At 35.4% G+C, this 21,999-nt stretch overlaps 5 protein-coding genes across 9 annotated transcripts; 3 read left to right on the top strand and 2 right to left on the bottom strand.

The window, feature by feature from the left end:
- The first annotated feature begins 658 nt into the window (after nucleotides 1-658).
- LOC120771915 (monocarboxylate transporter 13) lies at nucleotides 659-5,139 on the top strand. 5 transcript variants are annotated; one of them, XM_040100204.1, is made up of 7 exons: nucleotides 659-718; nucleotides 3,019-3,183; nucleotides 3,243-3,509; nucleotides 3,571-3,777; nucleotides 3,834-4,178; nucleotides 4,235-4,400; nucleotides 4,470-5,138. In XM_040100204.1, the coding sequence occupies exons 2-7, from the start codon at nucleotides 3,103-3,105 to the stop codon at nucleotides 4,838-4,840; spliced, it is 1,437 nt and encodes a 478-aa protein (XP_039956138.1). In that variant the 5' UTR covers nucleotides 659-718; nucleotides 3,019-3,102; the 3' UTR covers nucleotides 4,841-5,138. The 5 variants fall into 5 exon arrangements, with proteins under 5 accessions (XP_039956138.1, XP_039956139.1, XP_039956140.1 ...); XM_040100205.1 differs by lacking the exon at nucleotides 659-718 and adding an exon at nucleotides 2,359-2,376; XM_040100206.1 differs by lacking the exon at nucleotides 659-718 and adding an exon at nucleotides 2,383-2,949 and having other exon boundaries at nucleotides 3,834-4,010; nucleotides 4,470-5,139.
- A 417-nt stretch (nucleotides 5,140-5,556) lies between these two features.
- On the top strand, nucleotides 5,557-6,143 carry LOC120771918. The gene is made up of 2 exons (XM_040100208.1): nucleotides 5,557-5,649; nucleotides 5,713-6,143. Exons 1-2 carry the CDS (start codon nucleotides 5,608-5,610, stop codon nucleotides 6,124-6,126), a joined length of 456 nt encoding a protein of 151 aa, XP_039956142.1. The 5' UTR covers nucleotides 5,557-5,607; the 3' UTR covers nucleotides 6,127-6,143.
- A 47-nt stretch (nucleotides 6,144-6,190) lies between these two features.
- Nucleotides 6,191-6,651, bottom strand: LOC120771919 (U6 snRNA-associated Sm-like protein LSm6). Its single transcript, XM_040100209.1, has 2 exons — nucleotides 6,470-6,651; nucleotides 6,191-6,404 (listed from the first exon to the last, which is right to left on the bottom strand). The coding sequence occupies exons 1-2, from the start codon at nucleotides 6,558-6,560 to the stop codon at nucleotides 6,256-6,258; spliced, it is 240 nt and encodes a 79-aa protein (XP_039956143.1). The 5' UTR covers nucleotides 6,561-6,651; the 3' UTR covers nucleotides 6,191-6,255.
- A 447-nt stretch (nucleotides 6,652-7,098) lies between these two features.
- LOC120772218 lies at nucleotides 7,099-9,428 on the bottom strand. Its single transcript, XM_040100697.1, has 3 exons — nucleotides 9,272-9,428; nucleotides 7,448-7,530; nucleotides 7,099-7,377 (listed from the first exon to the last, which is right to left on the bottom strand). Exons 1-3 carry the CDS (start codon nucleotides 9,299-9,301, stop codon nucleotides 7,260-7,262), a joined length of 231 nt encoding a protein of 76 aa, XP_039956631.1. The 5' UTR covers nucleotides 9,302-9,428; the 3' UTR covers nucleotides 7,099-7,259.
- A 4,699-nt stretch (nucleotides 9,429-14,127) lies between these two features.
- On the top strand, nucleotides 14,128-16,846 carry LOC120773039. Its single transcript, XM_040101969.1, has 3 exons — nucleotides 14,128-14,157; nucleotides 16,433-16,603; nucleotides 16,671-16,846. The coding sequence occupies exons 1-3, from the start codon at nucleotides 14,128-14,130 to the stop codon at nucleotides 16,830-16,832; spliced, it is 363 nt and encodes a 120-aa protein (XP_039957903.1). The 3' UTR covers nucleotides 16,833-16,846.
- The last annotated feature ends 5,153 nt before the right edge of the window (nucleotides 16,847-21,999 follow it).

Genomic DNA, 21,999 nt, shown 5'->3' with positions numbered 1-21,999 from the left:
GTAACCCATTTATCGGCTAAATCACATGTGTGCTACAAGAGATATTTTAATTTTTCTATAAAATTTTTATCCTGAATTAAAATTTAAACAAAAACCAAAAACTATTTTGTATTTGTTTTCGTCTATTTCTTATGAAACGGATTATGTGTTTGACAGGGTTTAAGTGATAATTTCCGCGCAAATTCTTTCAATGTATTGGAATTTCGGTGCTTGTGTCTTGCTGGGTAGTTTCGACTAACTACTTTAGAAAACCGTTATAGTTTCCTGTATGTGACCGTTTTCAGAAAAATTTCATAATTAATAACCGTTAATATCAAATAAATTCTATTATGTTAAAGCTCTTTAGAGACAACAAACTTTTTGAATTTCTCAAAAAAATAAATAAATAAATAAATGATAAGCCGAAATCATATCCAGGAATGACAAACTAACTAACCCTATCTATTGGAAGATGTATTAAGATGTTATCTTAAGTATTTTCCCACGTAAAAAAGATGTGTCAAAATATAATATTTTTTAGTTATGCTTATATTCTCCAAAACAAAGATAACGTGCGCTAAGCGCTAGCCTTATAAAATCTTCTCACAATCTTTAATATACCTCATTCAGTCCGCAACTGCAAAGCGAAAAGCAGTGTTAATAGAAAGTGATTAAATACTTGTATTTCATTCAAAAGTAGAATTCGTTAATTTGAAAAAGTGATATTCGCAAGCACAAAGTGAGTTAATATTTTAGACATAATTTATTTGAAATATGTTCTTGTTTTTATGTTGGTGGCTCCTATTGACGTCTTAAGATAGTTTATTATGTGTTACGGTAAACAAACTGCAAATATGCAATGAAGCTTTTTTATCTCCATGATATCTTTATTGGAGGATTTAATTTAGTAATCACAATGAAATACAAATTGAAGATGTGTAATTATATATGTATGTACATAGGATAATTTTTATTTCATCTGATGTGTCTATACACTTACATACATGTGTATGTATGTATGTATGTACATACATATGTGTACAAATAGTTCATAAAGAACCCCTGTCCTAATTGCTATTTTTTTATTCCGTTTCTACTACCTACCTCTTACTGAACCAATGTGATCTACATAAAATGGCTTGATCTAAGATCTGACCCCAAAAATTGAAGTAAACAAATATTTTTTGTCGCTTTGAACTGATTTTCGCAAAGCACAAAATAATTAATTTAATTGGGTGTCACGCACTGATTATCTCCGGATGCCAAAAAAATACCCGATTTTTCTAGTATAAGTATGTAGGTATGTTGTAATGTGATTAAGTTTCTTAGGCAAAAAGTAAATAAACTTATTAGCGTTTAAGTCAAAGACAACAGACTATGACTAGCCATTTTAAACTGGTTTTATTTCATTACAGAAAACAAAAATTAAACTCTGCTGATAAGAGTGCTCGTCGTAATGTTAAAATCCACTTCAAAACCAGATTAAACTGGATTAGCCAGAAAAGTACGCACTCGTTGAGACCCGGTCGACTTGTGTAGTCTGTCCGTCCACTTGCGCCGCTCCATTCGTCAAAATAATGATGTTTTTACAATTTTTTATTTATTTTTGAATCATGCTCAATATACAAAGCCTATTTTGCTGCAATAATTGATACTGATAACGGTCATCAGCCGAGATGGATAGAAATATATAGAAGAATATGTACATGCTATATAGGTACGAAGAGCAGATTGTGCCCGCGGTGTACTATAGCACGTTACCTAGCTTATTTTTGTTGGCAGATGTTGTTATTGGTATGTTTATATGTTTCAAAGTGTAATAGTAATTAACCGGATTGAAGTGGTTAGTCACCAGTACATGAACTTTCACATAAATATTGCTCACACACATTTAGCTTGATTGCGTGCATGAAATGAGCAGTAAAGGCCTTGGCTGCGGATAATGATCTATTATTAAATATTTAAACAAAAATTGTATAACGAATTTGTTTTGAAAAGAACTCAACCAATTTTTTGAAATACCGCCTTCCGTTGCCATAAAAACTCACTCTCCACCGTTAGATGGTGCGCAAACTAGTATATTAAGTCTGTAATAGAGTTTTCAATGCATATTCAAATATTCTGCTGTTCAAATTTCAATTGTAATAGCAAATTAATTTGCAGAGAATATACTAAGTCCTCCTTGCGTTAAATCAACATAAATACATTTATGGTTTGGCCGAAGTTGTTTGCTTAAAACACTAAAATCAAAGTGCTGAAAGTTAAATTGAAATGCGCAATTGACTCCCCAAAGATATAAACACCAGATAAATCTCATTATTGGAAAGCCTGGCAACCCATTCTATTCTTTATTATATTTTTAGTACGAAAAAAGAAATTTTAAGTGCTTCGGTCACAGTGAGTGTAAACAAATAAATACTTTTGTTTATATTAGTTACTGAAGGGGACAATGCATGAATAAAAGAGCAGTGGCTAAATACAATTGAATGCAATATTAAATGACAATGCACAAATTTCTAGTTACTTTTCATACAGCTTTGTATGCACGAATATATAAATATACATAGATATACTATGTATGTATATAAAAATATAAATTCAAAAATAAAATGTTACTGCGAGTAGGCTTTAAATTCTTAAAATAGTAAAAAATATACATATGCATGTATGTATAGCCTTGTGTCCAGCTGGTATACATTACATTTACGTTGAGAACGGTCAGATTAATACATATGAATGTATTTAATTTGGAAAATATTTTAGTCAAAATTGTTTACTCGCACGTCGTGCTGTTAAGTGGAGAATTAATTCAATTGTGCAAATGACATCTTAAATCTACTATGTTCACGATTTACAGCATTCGCTTTGCGTACCTAAAAGAGACTCATATTCATATCTTATCTATGCATCAGATTATCTTATCAGGTGAATAAATACAAAATCACGAAATCCACAAAGGCAGACTAAATAGTAATTAACGAGTTTATATTACACAATAAATGATGCACATTTAACACACCAATGTTTACTTCATTTCAGTCGCTGTTTTCATTAATAAAAAACAATTGTTAAACGGTCATAAAAACATTAAGTCTACCATTTTGCTATTACAAGCTCTTTATCATGGATGCTGCACAGACGAGTGCAACTGTGCCAGACGGCGGCCGGGGATGGGTTATTGTAGGCGCTGTTGCATTGATAAATGTAAGTAAACAATGTGTGCAATATAAAGTTATGATAAATTTTCATTATTTCGCTTTTAGATGACAAATCAATATATACACTCTGTTTTCGGCTTGCTATTCGGTGCCAAATTAAAAAGTATGCAGGAGCAAACTTTCACGGCAGCATTAATTTTAAATTTAAGCAGTTTGACATTGAATTTTTCCGGTTTATTTATTGGACCGGCTATAAAAACCTTTAAGCAGCGTAATGTCGCGGCAGCTGGGATTTTGTTTGTTTCGCTTGGTTTGCTGCTTTGTGCATTCGCAACGGAAAGCTGGCATTTTATTATTGGCTACAGTTTATTTGTGAGTCAAAACTTAATATTTACTAAAAATAAATATTTTATTATTCCGAAATGTATCGTAGGTTGGTCTTGGACTCGGTTTAATAACACCATCCACATTTATGGCTATTAATTCGTATTTTAACACAAAACGTGGACGCGCTGTGGGACTGTCTTTAGCTGGTTCTGGGGTAGGTCAGGTGACTGTACCGCATGTAGTACGCTTACTTCTAGATAACTATGGTTTTCGAGCCACTGTCTTTGCCATGTCACTATTTTCTCTAATTGGCGTAAGTTTGCTTGATATTTAGTGGTTTTTTGATTTCTAACAAAATATATATTACAGCTAATTGGCGCTGCGTTGCTAAAACCACTAGCTCCTCCAATGAGGCACAATAATCGCCAACATGTGCGTCTATTGTTATCAACAGATGATGAGAAAAACAAAACAGCGCCACCACAGCTCAAAGTAAATGAAGTGGAAAACAATAAGTTGATGAACAAAGAACAGGCGAATGCAAATGTGAGTACATCTCTAGATCATTGCTGTAATAATGTGACCCAGCGATTGGTGCAAGCTATGGATTTAGAATTACTCAGAGATACGACCTTCTGGAGTATCATTGTTGGCATGGGCTTAGTGTACACATCCACCATACAGTTCACTATGTTGTTTCCGCATTTTTTGCAAGTTTGTTACAAAGTCCTTATCTTTACTTCTGTTCTTTAATCATCTATTTTTTTTAGTATTCAGTTGGACTTTCGTCCTTCAATACAGCAACATGCATGTCTACGGTGGCTGGCGCCGATATTATATGTCGACTTTTATTGCCCTGCATCACTGACAAGTTAAAAATACCCTATCGTCTTGTATTCCTAATGGGAACGGTGGGTTTGCTTATTTCACGTGCAGGTATAGTGCTCGGTTTACTTCGTTAAATTGTAGAATAGCGAGTAACTTAACTTTCGATTTCACATTTAGCCCTAGCCGAATCCATGGACATGACCACCATCATTGTGATGTCAATTTTTACGGGCATGACCAAATCGGCCACGGTGCTGAACAATAATCTAACAATTTCCAGTCATTGTCGACCAGAAAAACTACCAGGTGGCTTGGGTTTGAATATGATCGCCAAAGGTGTGCTGGTTATTACAGTTGGCCAACTGCTTGGTTGGATACGTGATTACACACACTCTTACATACTGTGTTTGCATGCGCAAAATATTTTGCTGTTGATGGTTGTATTGGTTTGGGCTCCAGAGCTTCTTTGCCAATACCGGAAGAGTCAGAGAGCAAGAAAAGCGGCAGCAGCAGAGAGAGAAGAATACAACAAAATGAGCGCCTGCTGAACATCTAAAGTTGCGAAAGCACCGGGGATGGACACAGTATTACTTTTATGGTGTTATGAAAACCATTTTGAATTTAATACTTCATTACTATAAATGTATGTATGTACATATTTATATAAGTAAATTAATTAAGTTAAATTAACATTTATTGGAGATTAATGAAGTCTGCATTAACTGGACTTTATATGTGATATTTTACTTTATAAAATTATGTCAATGCCCGTAATTCATATAATATGAATTGCAAGATATTTATAATTATTTTACATATAAGTATGCAAGACTATTTTATATACTTTTACTATAGTATTTTTTTAATTAAAAAATATTATTGAGACTTCGAAATTAAAAAAGAAATACATAAATATTGAATTTACAATTTTGTTTATGCTTGTTTACATTTGGCCATCTAGGGAAGTGGAGTGTGCAAACAAAATATTTCACGAAGTGTTAACAAATAATAAGACACATAATTTCGTATACGCAGAAAACACAATAAAACGTCATAGGCATTGTGCATAGAATACTAATTAGTAAAAAAAAGTCTACACTCCACGCAGCCGGTCAATGTGTGCTGCAATAATATGGACAAGTGGGACCACGCATAGTGTAATTGTTGTCGCAATGCATTTTGCAACAATATTTTGTACATTTTGTAATAAGATAAATGACACTATAAAATACAGAGGTTTCACGTAATCAATTGATTTTTATTATATTCAGTTTAAATCGGTACGCTGCAAGTAGCAGTTTAATTCAGAAGAAAAATGCAGAATTTCCAAACAATTAGTGTGATAGCATTTGTGGCGGTAAAATTGTTATTTTTATTTGACCGATAATGAGATTTATTAGCGAATATTTTATTTATTTAGTGCTTGCTACTTTTGCAACAACAAAGCTCACAAGCATTGCTGCATGACATTCTCGATATAGTCGATTTACAAAATGTGGACTTGAGAAACTATGAATACTTTCGAAATTTACCGTCGCAGAATCCAAAAACAGCTGGAAAGGCAAATCTCTTTCTAGAACACTTCCAGAAGAAGAAGGCCGTCTTGGATTATATAGAGCACTTATTTCTAGGAACATCGCCATTCACACAGAAGAGTGAGATACCGTTTAATCCACATTTTGGGCGTGCATGGCGCCCATATTTCGAACGTCGCTATGGCAAACATGGTGTGAATTTAGTAGATATGTTAGGTCGTGGATATACATTGCAACAACTGAGGCAGCAAGGTGCAATCCCAAACGATTTTGGCACAACATATTACCCCACGCGCTAAATTAACACTATATAATACAAAACTATTACCTACTATAATTTACTTATTTATTTTAAACTAAGTATTATTGAAGTACAAAACTTTTTTATTACGAAATTGCGAAATGATGTTAAGTTTCATTTAAGTCTCTCATACGCGCCGTTTTTGCGTAGAAATATATAGCACATTGTTACCACGTATAAATGCATCGCCATACTTATTTTTGAGCTGCCCATTTACATATTCCTCCGTTTGATCGAGCGCAATATTCATGTAGCCATCCAGGCAAGCCAGAACACCTAAAATAAAGACCGGCAGCTGTATGAGACCACCACTGGTGCAGGACAGGATTCAGTTTACTTACCACGGTAATCAACGCCGCTATTTAACTTAACCACCACAGGTCGCCCATGTATCTGATTAATGAATTGTGAGAGTGCTTCTTTGCGTGACATATTTATTTAAAACAATTAATTTTGCAGATGATTTTCCTACAAAAAGCATGTACGAACAAAAACAATTTTGTGCAATTTTGTTATGGGCAGAATATACTATTCACCACGTTTAGTGTTGCCATATTTTGTAGAATGCATTTTAATTGCCGCCTTGCCAGGCTGTTTGAAATTTACGTTATTAAAAACATGTTCGAACATGATTCATTGCCTGTTCGAACCGAATTATAAGGCTAATAAGAAAAAAGGAAAATCCTTGTATAATTTATTTAATGGATAACACAGCTTTTTTTAGGTATAAGCTATATAAAAATATACAACCGTTTGTTTGCGTGGTGGATTTTGTCAAATTGTTATACAAATAAGACATTTATATCAGTGAATTGTATTAAAATTAGTCCTCTAGTGACTGGTTTGAATTTAAGGAAGCACTTCTGTTTGCAAGTTACTCTTGGTCAACATTTTAAATTAACGAGTTTCTTAGTAAAGGGAATTTTGCGTCGAAAAAAGTAGTCAGCGTGGTTATTAATTTTAAGGTGGACTAATAAGTTTATATCATAAGTTTATTTGTGTGTGATTAAAAATCATAACAAAATTAAATCGGAACAAACTTTTGACATTAAAATAAATTAATATTATTGTTAAGAACTAAATATCTACGGGTATTTGTCTAAGTCTCGTGACTGTTGACAGCGATATTGACTAATGTATGCCTTCCAGAGGTGTGTAAGTTTTGTATTGGTATAAATCCGGACCGCCATAGCCATAAAGTAGTTTGCCTCGTCCGTTCTCGTCATAGTAAGGATAGCGATATTTGGGACTGTAATGTAAAGAATTTATTTATTAAATAATTTCCAAAACACTTTGCGTTTATTACTGAAATTTCTTACCGCTCAAAGTATTGGAAGTTCGGAGCGCGCGGTTGCACAGTGGCGGAGCCAAATTGCCAAGTACAAACTATGAAAAACAGCAGCTAAATAATAGAAAAGAAAGTACTTCCATTTACTTTTCACATTTCAAAATTAAGTGTTAAAAGTATTGTAATTATATGTTTGAAGATTAACTCATTTGATAACTCAATTGCTGACTCTAAACCACTTCAATTGCGAATTTTATGACATTAGTATATGGTAGTTCATTTACATATGTACACATATGTTTGTGTGTGTGTCTGTATGTATGTATACATAGTCACCGTTATAGGAGTTATGTTTTCGAAACTCTAAAAACCAAAATTAAAGTGCAGTAAACCGTAAGAAGGTGAAGTGGTTGAATATAAGAGAAAAATCGGGAAAAATATGCATGTGCAGCGTATACTTATATGTATGTATATTTTGCTATAATTTTCAATGCTCATTTCGAAATGATGTAATTTCTCATACATATCATTCATGCTCACTTTGCATCATAAATAACAGAAATACAGTTGTGACCATACAAATAGGAGTGCGTTACTTCTGCAGTTTTAATTATGTATGTATGTATGGGGATGTTGTATCTTCATTTCAAACATACATATGTATGTATGCATATGCCTTTAAAACTGTTAGGAATGTTGAAACCAATAACTTGGGGGTAGGGAGAGAGTCATTCCAGAAATACTAGTTGAACTCCTCACATACAAATTTTTTTAAATTAAAGTTTGCTTTTGTAGAAATTTGTTCGTATTTCTTTTAAGTTCATATGGGCAAATCAGGTCCATTCGTATCAGGCAAGGTAAACTTTAAGACCTAAAAATAAAACTTCCATTGTTTTTTAATGTCTAGAATCAGAATTTGAGCAAAAAAAACAAAAACACAAAAAATTGTTTATGATCACTGTTATTGTCATATCTGTATGTATGCATAAAAAACTCTTAATGCCTCTAACCAAAGACTCTGGGGATAATTTTGAGTTATAGTAAAGAGCTGGGCTTTGACTTTCCCTAATTTTTTTTTAATGCTTTCCCGAAGTTTGAATATAATAAATCCCATCTTTTAATGTACCTTAATACTATTGAAGTTCCATGAAACTGAGAGCTGTACCTATTTTTATGCTCTCAACCGAATGCATAAATACATTTATGTGCACTTTGCGCTGGCCTAAAAAACTGTCAACCACCTAAGCTTGCGACTGCCTTTTAGTGGTTTTAAAATAATTCGTGATTCGGCACTTAATGTCGGCTTTACATGGAGCACCTTCGAGGCGTATCAGAAAATTGGAGAAGCGCAAAGCTTCACTTTGGCTTTTCTCTAACAATTGAAATTCCAAACACATCGTAAAGCAACGCCTCAAACAAAAACAGTTTTCGAAAGTGACAATTGGCAGTGGAGGCCACAGCACGTACCGCGGCGAACTCATAGTTTGCTCACTTACTAACTCTGTTTGGCTGTGGTTGGTAAGCGTATAGACGGCGGTGCACTGCCGTGCTGCTGCGTTTCGCTATGGCTATGCCATTTTAAAGTGTGCGCTTACAAACAAGCTCGCTAAGTATGTGCTTTCGGATGTAGAAATTGTGTCAAAAATGAAAACACAGCAGTCCGAGTAAAAGGCGCGAGATTTTCAATGATTTCGATTAAAAACACATTAAACTATGTTATGCGTGCTATGCCTATGCTATGCAACAAATAGACAGATCGCTGACCTACATAAAGTGCGCCTCTTTCGCATCGAGCACTTTGCAAACGCACCCGCTTGCGCCCATTTTAGGGCTAATTGCAGCACTTCACACTTACGTGCAACAAAATTGCCACCAATTTCGCCATTTCTGCTAATTTTCTTTAACGATTTTGAAAATTATGCGCCACTTCCGCTTTGTTCGGTGTAATATCGTTCTTTTCACACGCTTGGTTTCTTCGCGGTCGCAACTCGCTTTGCTGGTTTGGCAGTGTCTTCCTGCACGTCAGGTTGGTTACTAAATTTGTCGCTGTCGCTATGTTGGTTAGTAGTATGTGCCAAGAAGCTAACTGGTTGATTATGCGAAGCTTATTTGGTTTGAAAAGAGATGCATGGAAAATGCGTAGAAAATAAAGAGAAGGTTAAGGTGAGAGCGAAACTCACTAAATAGCTCTTTAAAAGCTACGCACAAGTGTCAGTTTTCAGCGATACTTGAAATCTTGACTTTTTATTTTGCTGAACTTTAAGTTGGATATTAATGGGCCTTTGGATTTAGTGGGCTATTATATTATATACATATGTAATTTATGAGATCTCGTATTCCATAAGATTGTCACTTCAACTACTTAAGGGGGGAGCCTGCTTTAGAAGCTTCAAAAAATCGATCTTTAAAAATAATCTAAGAATATGTCTCCAAAGTTTTAGATGGGAATTCGAAATATTTTCGGAGCTAGAAAGGAAATAGTGACCGAGTGTCTAGCAGATATATTAGCGCTTGGGCAGAAAGCGAAAACTTTGACGCGCGATTTCTCGGTTTTTCATTTTTACGATTTTTCTTAATTGGCTGGCAAAATTACAAAAAAAGTATTCAACCAATCGTATAAAACCAAAGCTTATTAGATTCAGTATCTTATTACCTCCTCTGTGAACCTAAAAAGTTCTTGAAACAAAATTCTAAACTATTTTTTTAGTAAATTGAAGTTACGTTTTTTGGTGAAAAATTTAACTTTTTTTTAAATCTAAAAAAAACTTTGATTTTCGAGTTTTTTCGGGTTTTTTTAGGTTCACATAGAAAAAGGACTAATTAAAATTAATTATCCATTTGATCTTTTTGTTTCAGACAAAAATTGCGACCTACATTTTGCCCGCCAATTGGACACTTCAATTGCGCGGTGGTGCACAAAAGTAGATGAAAGTGGGCTGTATTTCGATATTTTAAATTTTAAAAAATGTTTTTTGTAAGTTTAAATATGTAATAAAATGATGTAAAAATTTCATTATATTTGCTTGTTTTTTTCTATCCTAAAAAAAATCACGAAAAACTGCCTTTTTAGGCCTCCTAAAGCAGGCTCCCCCCTTAAGGTGGGCTAATAATGCATTAATGAGACTCCGTTCTTAATTTGCTGAAACATAATAAATCAGACTTGACTTTTCTCTAACAATTGGAATTCCAGTTGACCCTGTTCTCAAAATACGAGAAATATTCTAAAAACATATTAAAACATGGTAGATTTGAAGGTGTATGGCGAAAGTTAACCTCAAAAGTAATGTTTAAGCCCACTGCAAAGTCCCACTGCTTTAATATAAATATGCAAGAGATCTTACTGACAACACAAGACACAATAGTAACAAGTAAAGCTATCAAGTAAATCTTCAGCAGCTTTTTCTCTAACATTTTGTGATCAGCAGCTTGAGAGAAATGAAAATGAAAGTGCGACTCTCTTGCGTTCAGAAAGTATGAGTAATGCGCAAATGGCCATGGCCCGAAATCAGGAGTGCTCACTTCCATACATCTTTCACTTACACCGAGGTCAGGTTATGAATTTTGCAATCAAGTGAATATGAATGTAAAATGATCTTCATCGACATGTATGAAGTATATCAACAAAGAGCGAGATTGATAGAGTCAACTGCAAACTAGGGAATTTCAAATATGCCATTAATCGGCAACGTGCAGAAAATCAGGTTTTTACATCGAAGCTCTTCTCTGTAATGAGGCCAGCAAGAGACTCCAAACATAAGGCATGAGGCGTGTATTGAAGCATGAAAACAAAAACAACAATAGTAGTGCATATGTATGCCAGTGGTGGTAGAAATGTAAGAGAGTGGAAGATGTTGGTATTTTAGTGTGTTGAAAATTGTATAAAAAGATTACATGCATCCACTGCCATGTATTACGCAATCGACAAAGCAAAGTGACCAGATTCGGACGATTTTTGTTTATTTTATTGAAATATTTGCTTGCTGCAAGCTTGCTGACAACATTAGTGCTAGACTTGCGGGTCTGAATGTAAATAGACTCCGGTTTATGTTTGAAAATAGAGAGATGGCAGTAAAATATAGTGAAGGCAGGCGCGACGTTTACCGCTTATACTGCTATTGAAGTACAAATTCAATACAGACTTTGTTTTAAAAGCGAAATGCTTTCCCAAAAAATCAAAAAAATATATACATACATATATTTGTTTTGGATAACCGGATGAGTTTCTTGCAAATAACTTATAGTCATAAAAGTCATAGATTGAGTCATAAAAGAAACGTGTTGGATGAATGTTTTAAGAAAATGATTTTGAGCAATGTTTGGAGCAGCTCAATTGAAGCAATTCCAGAGTTTCAAGTCGACAATGGATGAAACATGGAACCATCATTTTGCTTCAAAGTCCAATCGATGGTCATCTGAGTGGACTACTAGCTATGAACAAAAAAGGGTGCTTCAGTTAGTTGGCAAAGTTAAGATTATACATTTTGGGGTGTATAATGAATAACTTTCGGAATTTAGTTATGAATCATGAAAAGTATTAAATATTGAGCTTAACTTCAGCTATTTAGAGAGATAATACTACTCGAAAGATTATGACTCTTGATAAGCGCCTTGGCTGAGATGACCTTCCATGCCTTAAATTTTTTCGGTTTCGGCATATTTTTGGGGCACCATTTGCAAGATTGTTGGACAGTTTCGCCATCACAAACCGACGGCTTCTCACTAGTAATAATTCGTTAGATGAAAAGGATTCACAGGGCTACGTTGTGCATCTCTTTTGCGACCTCTACTTGTCACAGTTTTTGCAAGAGATCCAGGTCATTTGGTACAAGTCTAGCATTAACTCGCTTCATAGCCAAAACATTAACCAAAACATATTGAGTATATCCATAAAAAACCTTCTGCTATCTCTCTTATACCAACACGACGATTTTCAAGCACTGTTTCTTTGACTTTCTCGATGTTACCGTCATTAACAGAGGTGTGTCATGGCGATTCATTCGCATAAGGTAAGGCAAGTTTGAGATGACTTTACGACCTCTGCTGAATGGTTTGTGCTACTTGAATACTTGTGTTTGTGATAAAATAAATTCCCCAAAAGACCTCTGCAACATATTCAACGATTCCGTAGTCGTAATTCCATTGGAAAGATAAAATTTCAGCAAACTTGTTGTTAATTTTTTTTGCATGATGAAGTGGAACATTTTTTTCGATCGGCTTGCACGCGAAGTTTTAATGGACTTGTCCGGGTAATTTTTGATCAGATGATATTTTAGAATACAAATACGAAAAAACTTTTGGTATAAGCAGAGTTATTCTAAACAAGTGATTGTATAAAATGTTTCAGGTCTAAAAAGTCATTATAGTCCTAAAGATTTTTTAACTGTATTCATAATTAAATAAATTAATATAAATATTTAATTTTTTTATTTCAAGTAATTTTGATAATAAGACTTGTGCCACAGCTTGCAGCTTATACAGCAATGTAAAGCGCTCATCAAAAGCGCGCTGCTTGACGTTTTCAATTTGAAAAACGCTCCAGCTTGTCAAATATCACAACAACACAAATATTTTTACAACAAGTGCTTATGTGCGCTGTCAGGGTTTCAATTAGACTCAAGTAAATACCATGCGAGGACGCACGCTGCTCATCAGCGGGTCAAAACCTAAAGTGTAGCAAGTCAGCGTCTAAGCCCTTGATGCTATTGTAGACGCATGTAGCTGTCTACTAACGTCTTTTTATGCGCCTGCTCGGCTGAACTTGAAAATAGATGCTTATGCATGCATATACATACATATAAAACTTTAGAGCTATAACAACAATAATAAAATTCCGTTTTATTCGTTAATAAAAATTTTGAGTAAAATAAAAATATGATTTGAGTTTCAGCCAGATTTTAAGAGCTTAGTTTGAACTGATCAACGACTAAATGCTTCCTAATGAGAATCTGTTTCTCTTGGTCAGTATTAGTGCTGTTATAAGTCAGTGAGTAAGTCCATAATGGACATCACTTTCTTTTGAAATAGTCAATGAAGAGCGCACAAGCATTTCAGCTCATCAGCTAAATGTGTAAATAAGCCAAGTAAATATTGAAACAAGTTTGGCTTTACGGCTAAAATACAAATTGCCGCGCTCATAATTGGTCTGCGCATGTGTAACAGGTGCATTGCCGCGGCTTACCTCAAGTCGAGCTTTACAAAAGATATTCACTGAGCAATATTTATACCCATGTAGACATTGGCGTTTTCTTTGAAAAAATCTCTGGAAAAGAGATTGTTTTTGTGCGCCGATCAGTATATGAAATTAATTTCTTCCATATTTCCTTCAATGTGTTAAGTAACCACAATGTCTGTTGGGTATAAAACAAAATACTCTTAACACATGCAATTATGTATGCGCGCATGTGTGTGTATTTTATAGCCATTATCTTCTCACTTTTCGCTCAAAATTCGATTTTCGCACAAATATGCCACAAGCGTTGTTTCTTATTCAATCTTCATAAGCACATAGCTACATATTCGTACATATCTACCGCTCCACTCTTACATATGAGCGCAAATGTTTGCTGAAGTCGAAGTTGGTTGAATGCATTGCTTATTAGTTGGTTATTGGTGTTAGCAGAGACGGGAGTTTTGACAGATCAAATTGCGAAAAGTGCTTTAACTTTTTTAATTGTTTTTTGTTTTTTTTGTGTGAATTATAATTGAGTTGAAATGTCAATAAATTGGTGCAAATATGTGCTTGTAAGTTGTGTTGTTGGTTTTCTTACTTACTTGTGATAGTGAATTTGGCTTTGTGATCGTTACTAATATAAGAACTAAAGGCATTCGAACATTAATTAAATGGCAAACAAAGGACTTAAGCGACAAACTGGATTTTTGTGTTGTTTTACTTACCCAAAGGAGAAGTTTATGGTTTTTATGAATTGAGTAACATCTAACCAACTATTCCAGCGAAGAGTTCGATGATTCTAAATTAAAGCATTTTTTATTCAAATTAATCGTCTGTCTTTTAAAAAGCTTATCTTTCGGTTAAGTGATAAATCGTTCAAAATGGTGTATACATGTACGGTCCACCGGTCTTTGTGGTTACGAAAAGTGGTCGAAACGTGTGAAATTGAATTTGAGCTCATAAATTTACTGTTACTAATACTCCCTAGGAGTACGTAAGCAATATAATTTGCCAGTTAAAGCTTTGAAAATCCCTAATTTACTAAAAGAAGATATTGAAACGAAGTTTTGACCATAATTATTCCACAGTTCGATTGTTTTATAACTTGGTGACATTGGACAACAACTTTTCATTCCATGAGGAGTTGCCTAATTTTTCATCTATTTCGCTCTATACAAGAAAAAAAGATATTGTAAAGAGTGCTCAGGCTCTGTGGTTTAACTAGGAAAATTTCGAAATCTATTATAATTGTTTATTTAAAGAATTTATATAAAAAGTGTGAACTTATTGGGTCTATAACTATATTCATGCGGTTTGCCAAGAAAAGGCGTAACTTGATTATTATTCCACTGTTCCAATATATTGGGTAGTCGAAAAAGTCTTTTCGTATTACTAATCAAACTTTTTTTTATATTTATTATGAACTTTAATGATCGAAATATGTACCATTTTGGTCGACCACTTTTTGCCATTTTTCCGCTAGAGAAATTATTCCATCAGTGTAAAACTTTTCTGGTTTCTGGCGAAAAACTGCGACAAGTAATTTTCACACGCTTTTCTTGAAGCCAACTTTACTCCATTAAGGGAGTTCTGAATTGACCGAAACAAATGGTAATTCGATGGTGCAAGGTTAGTTCTATATGGTGGATGCATCCAAGCCAAGCTTTCACAGTTTTTGCCGATTCATCAAAGAGCACTGTTCAGTTTTTTTTACGACTGCTTGCTTGAATTTCATCAGTTCTTGAAGGTAAAATGTAGAATCAATCGTTCGACCAGGCTGGATCAGCTCATACTGAATAATTCCTTTCCAATCCCACCAAACTCTCAGCATAACTTTTCGAGGCGTCAATCCTGGCTTTGCGACTTTGAACCACTTTTCGTCTCCTATTACCATTCGCTTCAGAAATGGTTCGATTTCATTTCGTTTCAGCAAAGAATCGCAGATGTTAGTTCGGTACATTTAATTTTTCACAGACAATTCATGTGGTACCCAAACATCGAGATTATTTTTGTAACCCGCCCTTTTAAAGGGTTCAAAACTGTTTGATGATGAATGCTAAGTTCCTTAGCGAGGTCATGGCTGCTTATGTGACGGTCTTGGTCAATTTTTTCCTTAATTTTATTGACTTTTTCAACGATAGGTCGACCAAAGCGAGGTGCATCTTTCACGTCGAAATTTCCAGAACGGAAGCGAGGGAACCATTGTTGTGTTACACGAATTGATACTGCATCGTCTCCGTAAACTTCACAAATTTCATTGGTGGCTTGCGTGGCGTTCTTCCCTTTTTTATAGAAAAATTCCGAATTTCTTAATTTATTTTCACTCATTTCTGAAAAGCTGTAATTGTTTTTTGGTTAAATGAAGCTTAAAATCTCACCTTTCCAACACAATATGGTATGACACAATGTAATTTGTAGCACTGGAGATAGACGACTGCAACGACATGTATTGGCAAAATACGAAAAGACTTCTTCGACTTCCCAATAGTTATGAAAAGGAAGATTTTTTTCTATCACATGTGATTTCCGCACGAATAAGGTTATACTACTGATTTAGTTAAAGAGTTTTTATAAGAATTGAGAATATGATTAAATATGTAATACACACATGTGTAAGTAATAAGACAATATCTACAAGCAGTCTTATGTTCTATTGTTGAAGTAAAAAGTTACTCATACGCCACCGGCTTTGGCTACGATTACAACTGTTGCAGATAAACATATTTTCATATTTCTTAATGCAAATCTTTATTATTATTAATCCAATTATAAATAAAGTAGTTAAAGACTTCAGCCAGGTTTGCTCCCCCTATATATAGATAATATGATAATATCACTATTTTTCAGGTTACCTTCCTAATAGCCCTTACCATCTTGTCTCAAAGTGAAGCCTCCGTAGTTCGTCTATTAACGGAGACGCTGCAGAACAATGTGGCTGGAGAACCCATAACGCATGTGCGCACCGAATGGGATTTTGACCCGGAAGTAAGCCAGAAACGACGCGCGCTCTTCTATGAGGTACGAATTATTTACTAACCAGCTATAATCGGTGTACTAATATATGTATCTATGTGTCTTTTCACAGACCCACGGCTATCGGGCGGCCAAATTTATTGAACGAATCGGCTTGGGAATCGATGGACACGAAGAGGAACGACGGGCAGAACAACGGGCGCGTGATGTAGGGCGCCTTAATGGCGAACATAATATCAACTTTCCACCAGAACCGCAGCCGCAATACGCATAATTGAGGATGATTCGGAAATTATGTCTCTAATATAGAAATTTAGTATTAAATAGCAGTTTGTTAATCATTAAGACAAATAAAAAGTGAAGAAGTCAGTAAATCCAAGCTGCAAGTGCCACTCGCATGTGGCTGAATGCACGAAATCATTGAGACTTACGCACATACTTACACACATGCATACATGCATAAACACATGCATGCGCCCACAACCAATTGCTGAGAGGGGGCTGTGGTATGTGGGGCATTGTCATCATTTTAATTTGCAGCGATTAATTTTCAATTGTGCTTCTGCATGTTGTTGTTGTTGTCGTTGATGATGTTGTTGGCATTACATATAATGTGCTTCACAAGGATTTGCATAATTTGTCATTGGCGGTGGATAAATAGCAAAATAGCTCCGAGGCAAGCACGGCGAGAGGCGGGAGGCCTGCGCTGCAGCGGAGATGATTAAAATCTCGTACGCATTTAATAAACGTTATTAGCGCATTGTTAAGCTCATTCCCCAGTCGATGTTGAACCGGCTGTTATTGTTGTTGTTGTTTTTGTTATTGTTGCAGCAGTTGGTTGCCAGCTACAGTCGCGCTGCACAAGCACTCAGCGCGTAGTTACATTATTTGCTTTGCTCTTCTTTTGGTTGACTGATTGTTCTCTCGCAAGCGCACAAGAGCACACAAACACACACACACATACGCACATACACAGCCATACAATTGCATGCTCGTCCACAGTGATGTGCAAATAAATTCCGACTTTTATTGTTGGCATTTGCCTGTTGAGTGCGCGGGGGAGGGGGGTCGGCTTTGCATTACGGCAAAGTAACGCAAAGTAACGGTACCTACAATTGCTGTAATTACATTTCGCTGTAAACAATGCACTTCATAATTTCATAATACGGCGCATAATTTGAGCCAATTTTCTACTTACATAATCAGGGCATTCGCCGAAGCACACGTGGAGCGGTGGGTGAGCGGTGAGTAATGTGCATCGGCTTACGACCAAGAGTAGTGTGCTTATTTGCAGTGCAAGTTATGCGCCGCTTTTGTTGCATATTTTTAGGCAGCAATGCAATGCGTTGATCGTCATAATGAGCAGTATTTGCATTTGCCGACGTTTGTATGGCGAAATGCCGATTTTCCTACACGAAAGAAGGTCTCTCAGGCATTTGTAGCTGCTAGTTTGAGTATAAACTATTTTTTGAGCATCTTTTGAAGAGGAAATTTATTTAATAAATAAATAAAGTAAATATACATACATTTACATAATTTAATGCGGGGAGGGACCACTATGGCTCAGAAATTTTTAACAATGGGCGTGACCATACCTTCTACTAGCTTAATGTACAGATTTCCTACGCCAATTATACTATTGTAACCAAATTCACTAATGGCAGATATTTTTGCATCTCTACCCACCCTGCCAAAACGGGAAAACTCACATTATGTAAACCCGCCTTCTTTCCATATAACGATTTCGTTAAAAACTACTAAAAGTAAATTTTGGACTAGAGATAGTACAAAAGGGCTTTACACGAACCGGTATCAAAGTTATACCAGAATAAAACTTTGCAAAAGGGTGCCCTCCAGTGCATATGGCTGATTTTTTATCGAACATATCGGTCAATCTGTAAGGCCTACTATTGAAATTCGGGGAGTATATATAACTTGTGCAAAAAAGGTCAAACTCAGTTCAATTTTTCTCAAAGCACTTCCTCGCATACCATATATAAAGTTTTCGAACATCCTTGCCTCAAATGGATAAAATCAAGGTTATATTGGTCTAGTTTAAAATAAAGTATTGCCAACACCTGAAGGTATTTCCCCGGCTGTAATCCTGGCAAGTTGCAGGAATATAAAATGTTTGGTTACATCCGCACTATTATTTTCTTCGATGAATTGATGCAACACAAATTGATTAGAGTTTTAGTTATGAAGAGCTTCGCCTAAATATCAGTTTGGTTTCCTGTGACTACTCACTTTTGTAAATTATTCTCGAAACTTATATTATCTAAGTAACTTAAGGGCAACCAGGCCGAGGTTAGTAGCAGGTGTAGCTAAAATATAATTAACCGTTTGCATGCTGTCATTGGCTTACAAAGATATATAGTATCAACGGCTGACCAGATTCGCCATGCGCCAAATCTTGAAAAAGACCCGTGAAAAGTGAATCGACACGCACCACCTCTTCGTCGATTTCAAAGCTGATTTTAACAGCATGGAAATGAGCTGCCTTTAGGTCGCTATGTCTGAATTTGGAAAAACTATTACGGTTGTGCATAGAGACGTTGAGCTATACCAAAACCTCCATCAGGATCGGGACGGACCTCTCCGAGCAGTTTTATACCAAACAAAGAGCGATTTGTTCAATCTACTCTTGGAGAAAATAATTCGAGCTGCAGAGCTTAGTCGAGCAGGCACAATTTTCTATAAGAGTGTACAGCTGCTGGCGTAGGCCGATGATATTGACATCATTGGGCTCAACACCCGCGCTGTTAGTTCTGCTTTCTCCAGACTGGACAAGGAAGCAAAGCAAATGGGTCTGGCAGTGAACGAGGGCAAGACGATATATGTATGTATGTCGTGTCAATAAACAAACAGTCGTGGCACTCTCGACTAGGCTCCCACGTCACTGTTGACAGTCGTAACTTGAAGTCGTAGATAATTTTGTTTATCTTGGAATTAGTATTAACACCAACAACTACTTCGGACTGAGTAGGCGATTGAGAAGTAAATTCCTCTCTCGAAGAGGATAGTCCCTCATTACTCCTTTTCTGCTATATGATGCAGATGTATGGACAATGACAACGTCTTATGAGTTTTTGAGAGAAAAGTTCTGCAGAAGATTTATAGTCCTTTGCGCTTTTGTCACGGCGAACGTCGCATTCGATGGAACTATGAGCTGTATGAGATATACGACGACATTGATATAGTTCAGCGAATTAAAAGACAGCGGCTATGCTGGCTAGGTCATGTTGTCCGAATGGACGAAAACACTCCAGCTTTCAAAGTATCCGATGCAGTACCCGCCGGGTGAAGCATTGTAAGAGGAAGACCTCCATTCCGTTGGAGAGATCTGGTGGAGTAGGACCTGGCTTCGCTTGGAATTTCCAATTGGCGCCACTTTGTGAAATGGAGAAACAACTGACGCGCTGTCGTTAACTCCGTTATAACCGCGTTAGCGGTGTCTACGCCAATAAAGAAGAAGAACTTAAATATACATATATACATTTATTATCAAACATTGTCCAATTTTGACTTATGCTATAATCGTATGTAATATAGATGTATTTTAAATGAGTAATTGTATAGAAGCTATCATGGATTGAAAACTATAATTTCTGCAACAGCAATTTCCAACAACTTAATTGCAACATATTACCACAGATAAATGTTTAATTTATTTGCATTCGAGCAAAAAATTAATGCACTGTTGCAATGGATCAGCCATCAGGATATCGGTAATGTGTTAGGTAAACGCCGTTAGCGCTGGAAATTTCATTATGTCGCCGAATCGTACCTGATAAAGCGAAGCCAACGCAGGCAAATGGTTGAAAATCATCACCATATACATATATAAGTAGATAACGGAACATACGTGTACGTATGTATGTATGTTATTTATCATTGTCTTTTGTGTGATGAGATGATTACTTTAATGTCGGGGTAAGCGCATAGTAAATAAATACATGTATATGCATGTGCGGCTGTATGCGTGGCAATAATTGCGATAACACCATAAAATTGTTTAATAAATTGTTAATATAACATCGTTAATAATAAATGTGTTGTGCAAATGACAACAAATAAAAAAGCACACACACACACACACTTCTGTGTGGGTGTGCGTGTGTGGTTGATACTGTGTGTTTGTTTAACGTGGGAATTTTCGCTTGCTGCACAGCCGGTCACATCGCTGTTGTGGTTTATGACACTAATTTAATATAGCCGACATCCAAATGAAATTGTTAAAGGAATAATGTAATGAATTTAATCATATGTACACGCATTTATGCGGCTACACACCTTACTTACGTAGTTGTAATTGTACTTTGGCACATTCTGTCTTATAAGCGCCGAGACTCATTGTTGTTCTTGCAACTGTGGAAATGTTAAGGAAACGGGCTGAATACTGATACTTAAGGGGCATGTTATGAAAGCGCAAATAAAAATTGGTGTCCAATTTGTTTTGAACCTACTTTCTACCTGGGAAAAAACCCTTAAGAGCTTAAGGCCTGTGGATTTCAAAAAAATAATTTTTGCATATACACTTGTATATCGATTGTATATAGTGATTATGTGTGATTTATGTGACTTTTTAACCGAAATCAAAACGTGGCCCAACATTCCCCACCTTCCCCTACTATATATATATATATTATTATGTATTTGAGAATATTCATCGAAAATTTGACGTTGATCCTGGAAATAGTTTCGGAGATGTGAGAGTGTTTGTAAAAATTCTTTGAATTAGTGCCACAAAAATTTAATGCGGTTTTCTCGGATCTCGGTTCTGAGTCAACGAGAAACCAGTTTCCGAAAAGGCTAGACCGATCGACCTGAACTTTTCACAGCACCTTACATTCATACATATCTTTGCCAGGTAATCATGGACGGTAATAGGATCTTTGATAATAATTTCGAATTCTTAAGTCAATTTGCAGTGAACTCACAAAAAACGACTTTTTTGACAAAAATTAAAATTTCGACTAGTCCCTCTCCTAGTATGTATATTAGGGTGATTAAAAAAAAAATTTTTTTTTTTCAATTGGTACTCGCAAAAATAGGTTCCTAGACACCTCTAAGAAAGCCTCTCCAAATATGAGTTTTTAATTGTAACGGGAAGGTCCTCCGCCTAACGGTTTTCTATTTTTTCTTATTATCAGATAGAAAAATTTATATCTCGCTTCCAACTACTTGAAAAAATATCTTGTTCATTAGGTTTTGTGGGAAATTGAATGCTCTAAAATATGGTCTCTTATGATTTTTTCGTAAACCCAACCGTTTAAAAGATATTAACAGTTAAAGTTTGATTATTTTTGGGAACATTTTTTATTTCTTATGAATTTTATATCTCAATGAAAAAAAATTATTATGAATAGATTTTTGGAGAGGTTTTCTTAGAGGTGTCTAGGAGCCTATTTTCAGAGTACCAAATGAAAAAAAAAAAAAAT

The sequence above is a fragment of the Bactrocera tryoni genome, chromosome 3 (genome assembly GCF_016617805.1).
Source record: "Bactrocera tryoni isolate S06 chromosome 3, CSIRO_BtryS06_freeze2, whole genome shotgun sequence".
Lineage (NCBI taxonomy): Eukaryota > Metazoa > Arthropoda > Insecta > Diptera > Tephritidae > Bactrocera > Bactrocera tryoni.
Note: the sequence above shows the minus strand (reverse complement) of the source record. Positions and strands in the feature narration are given on the sequence as shown.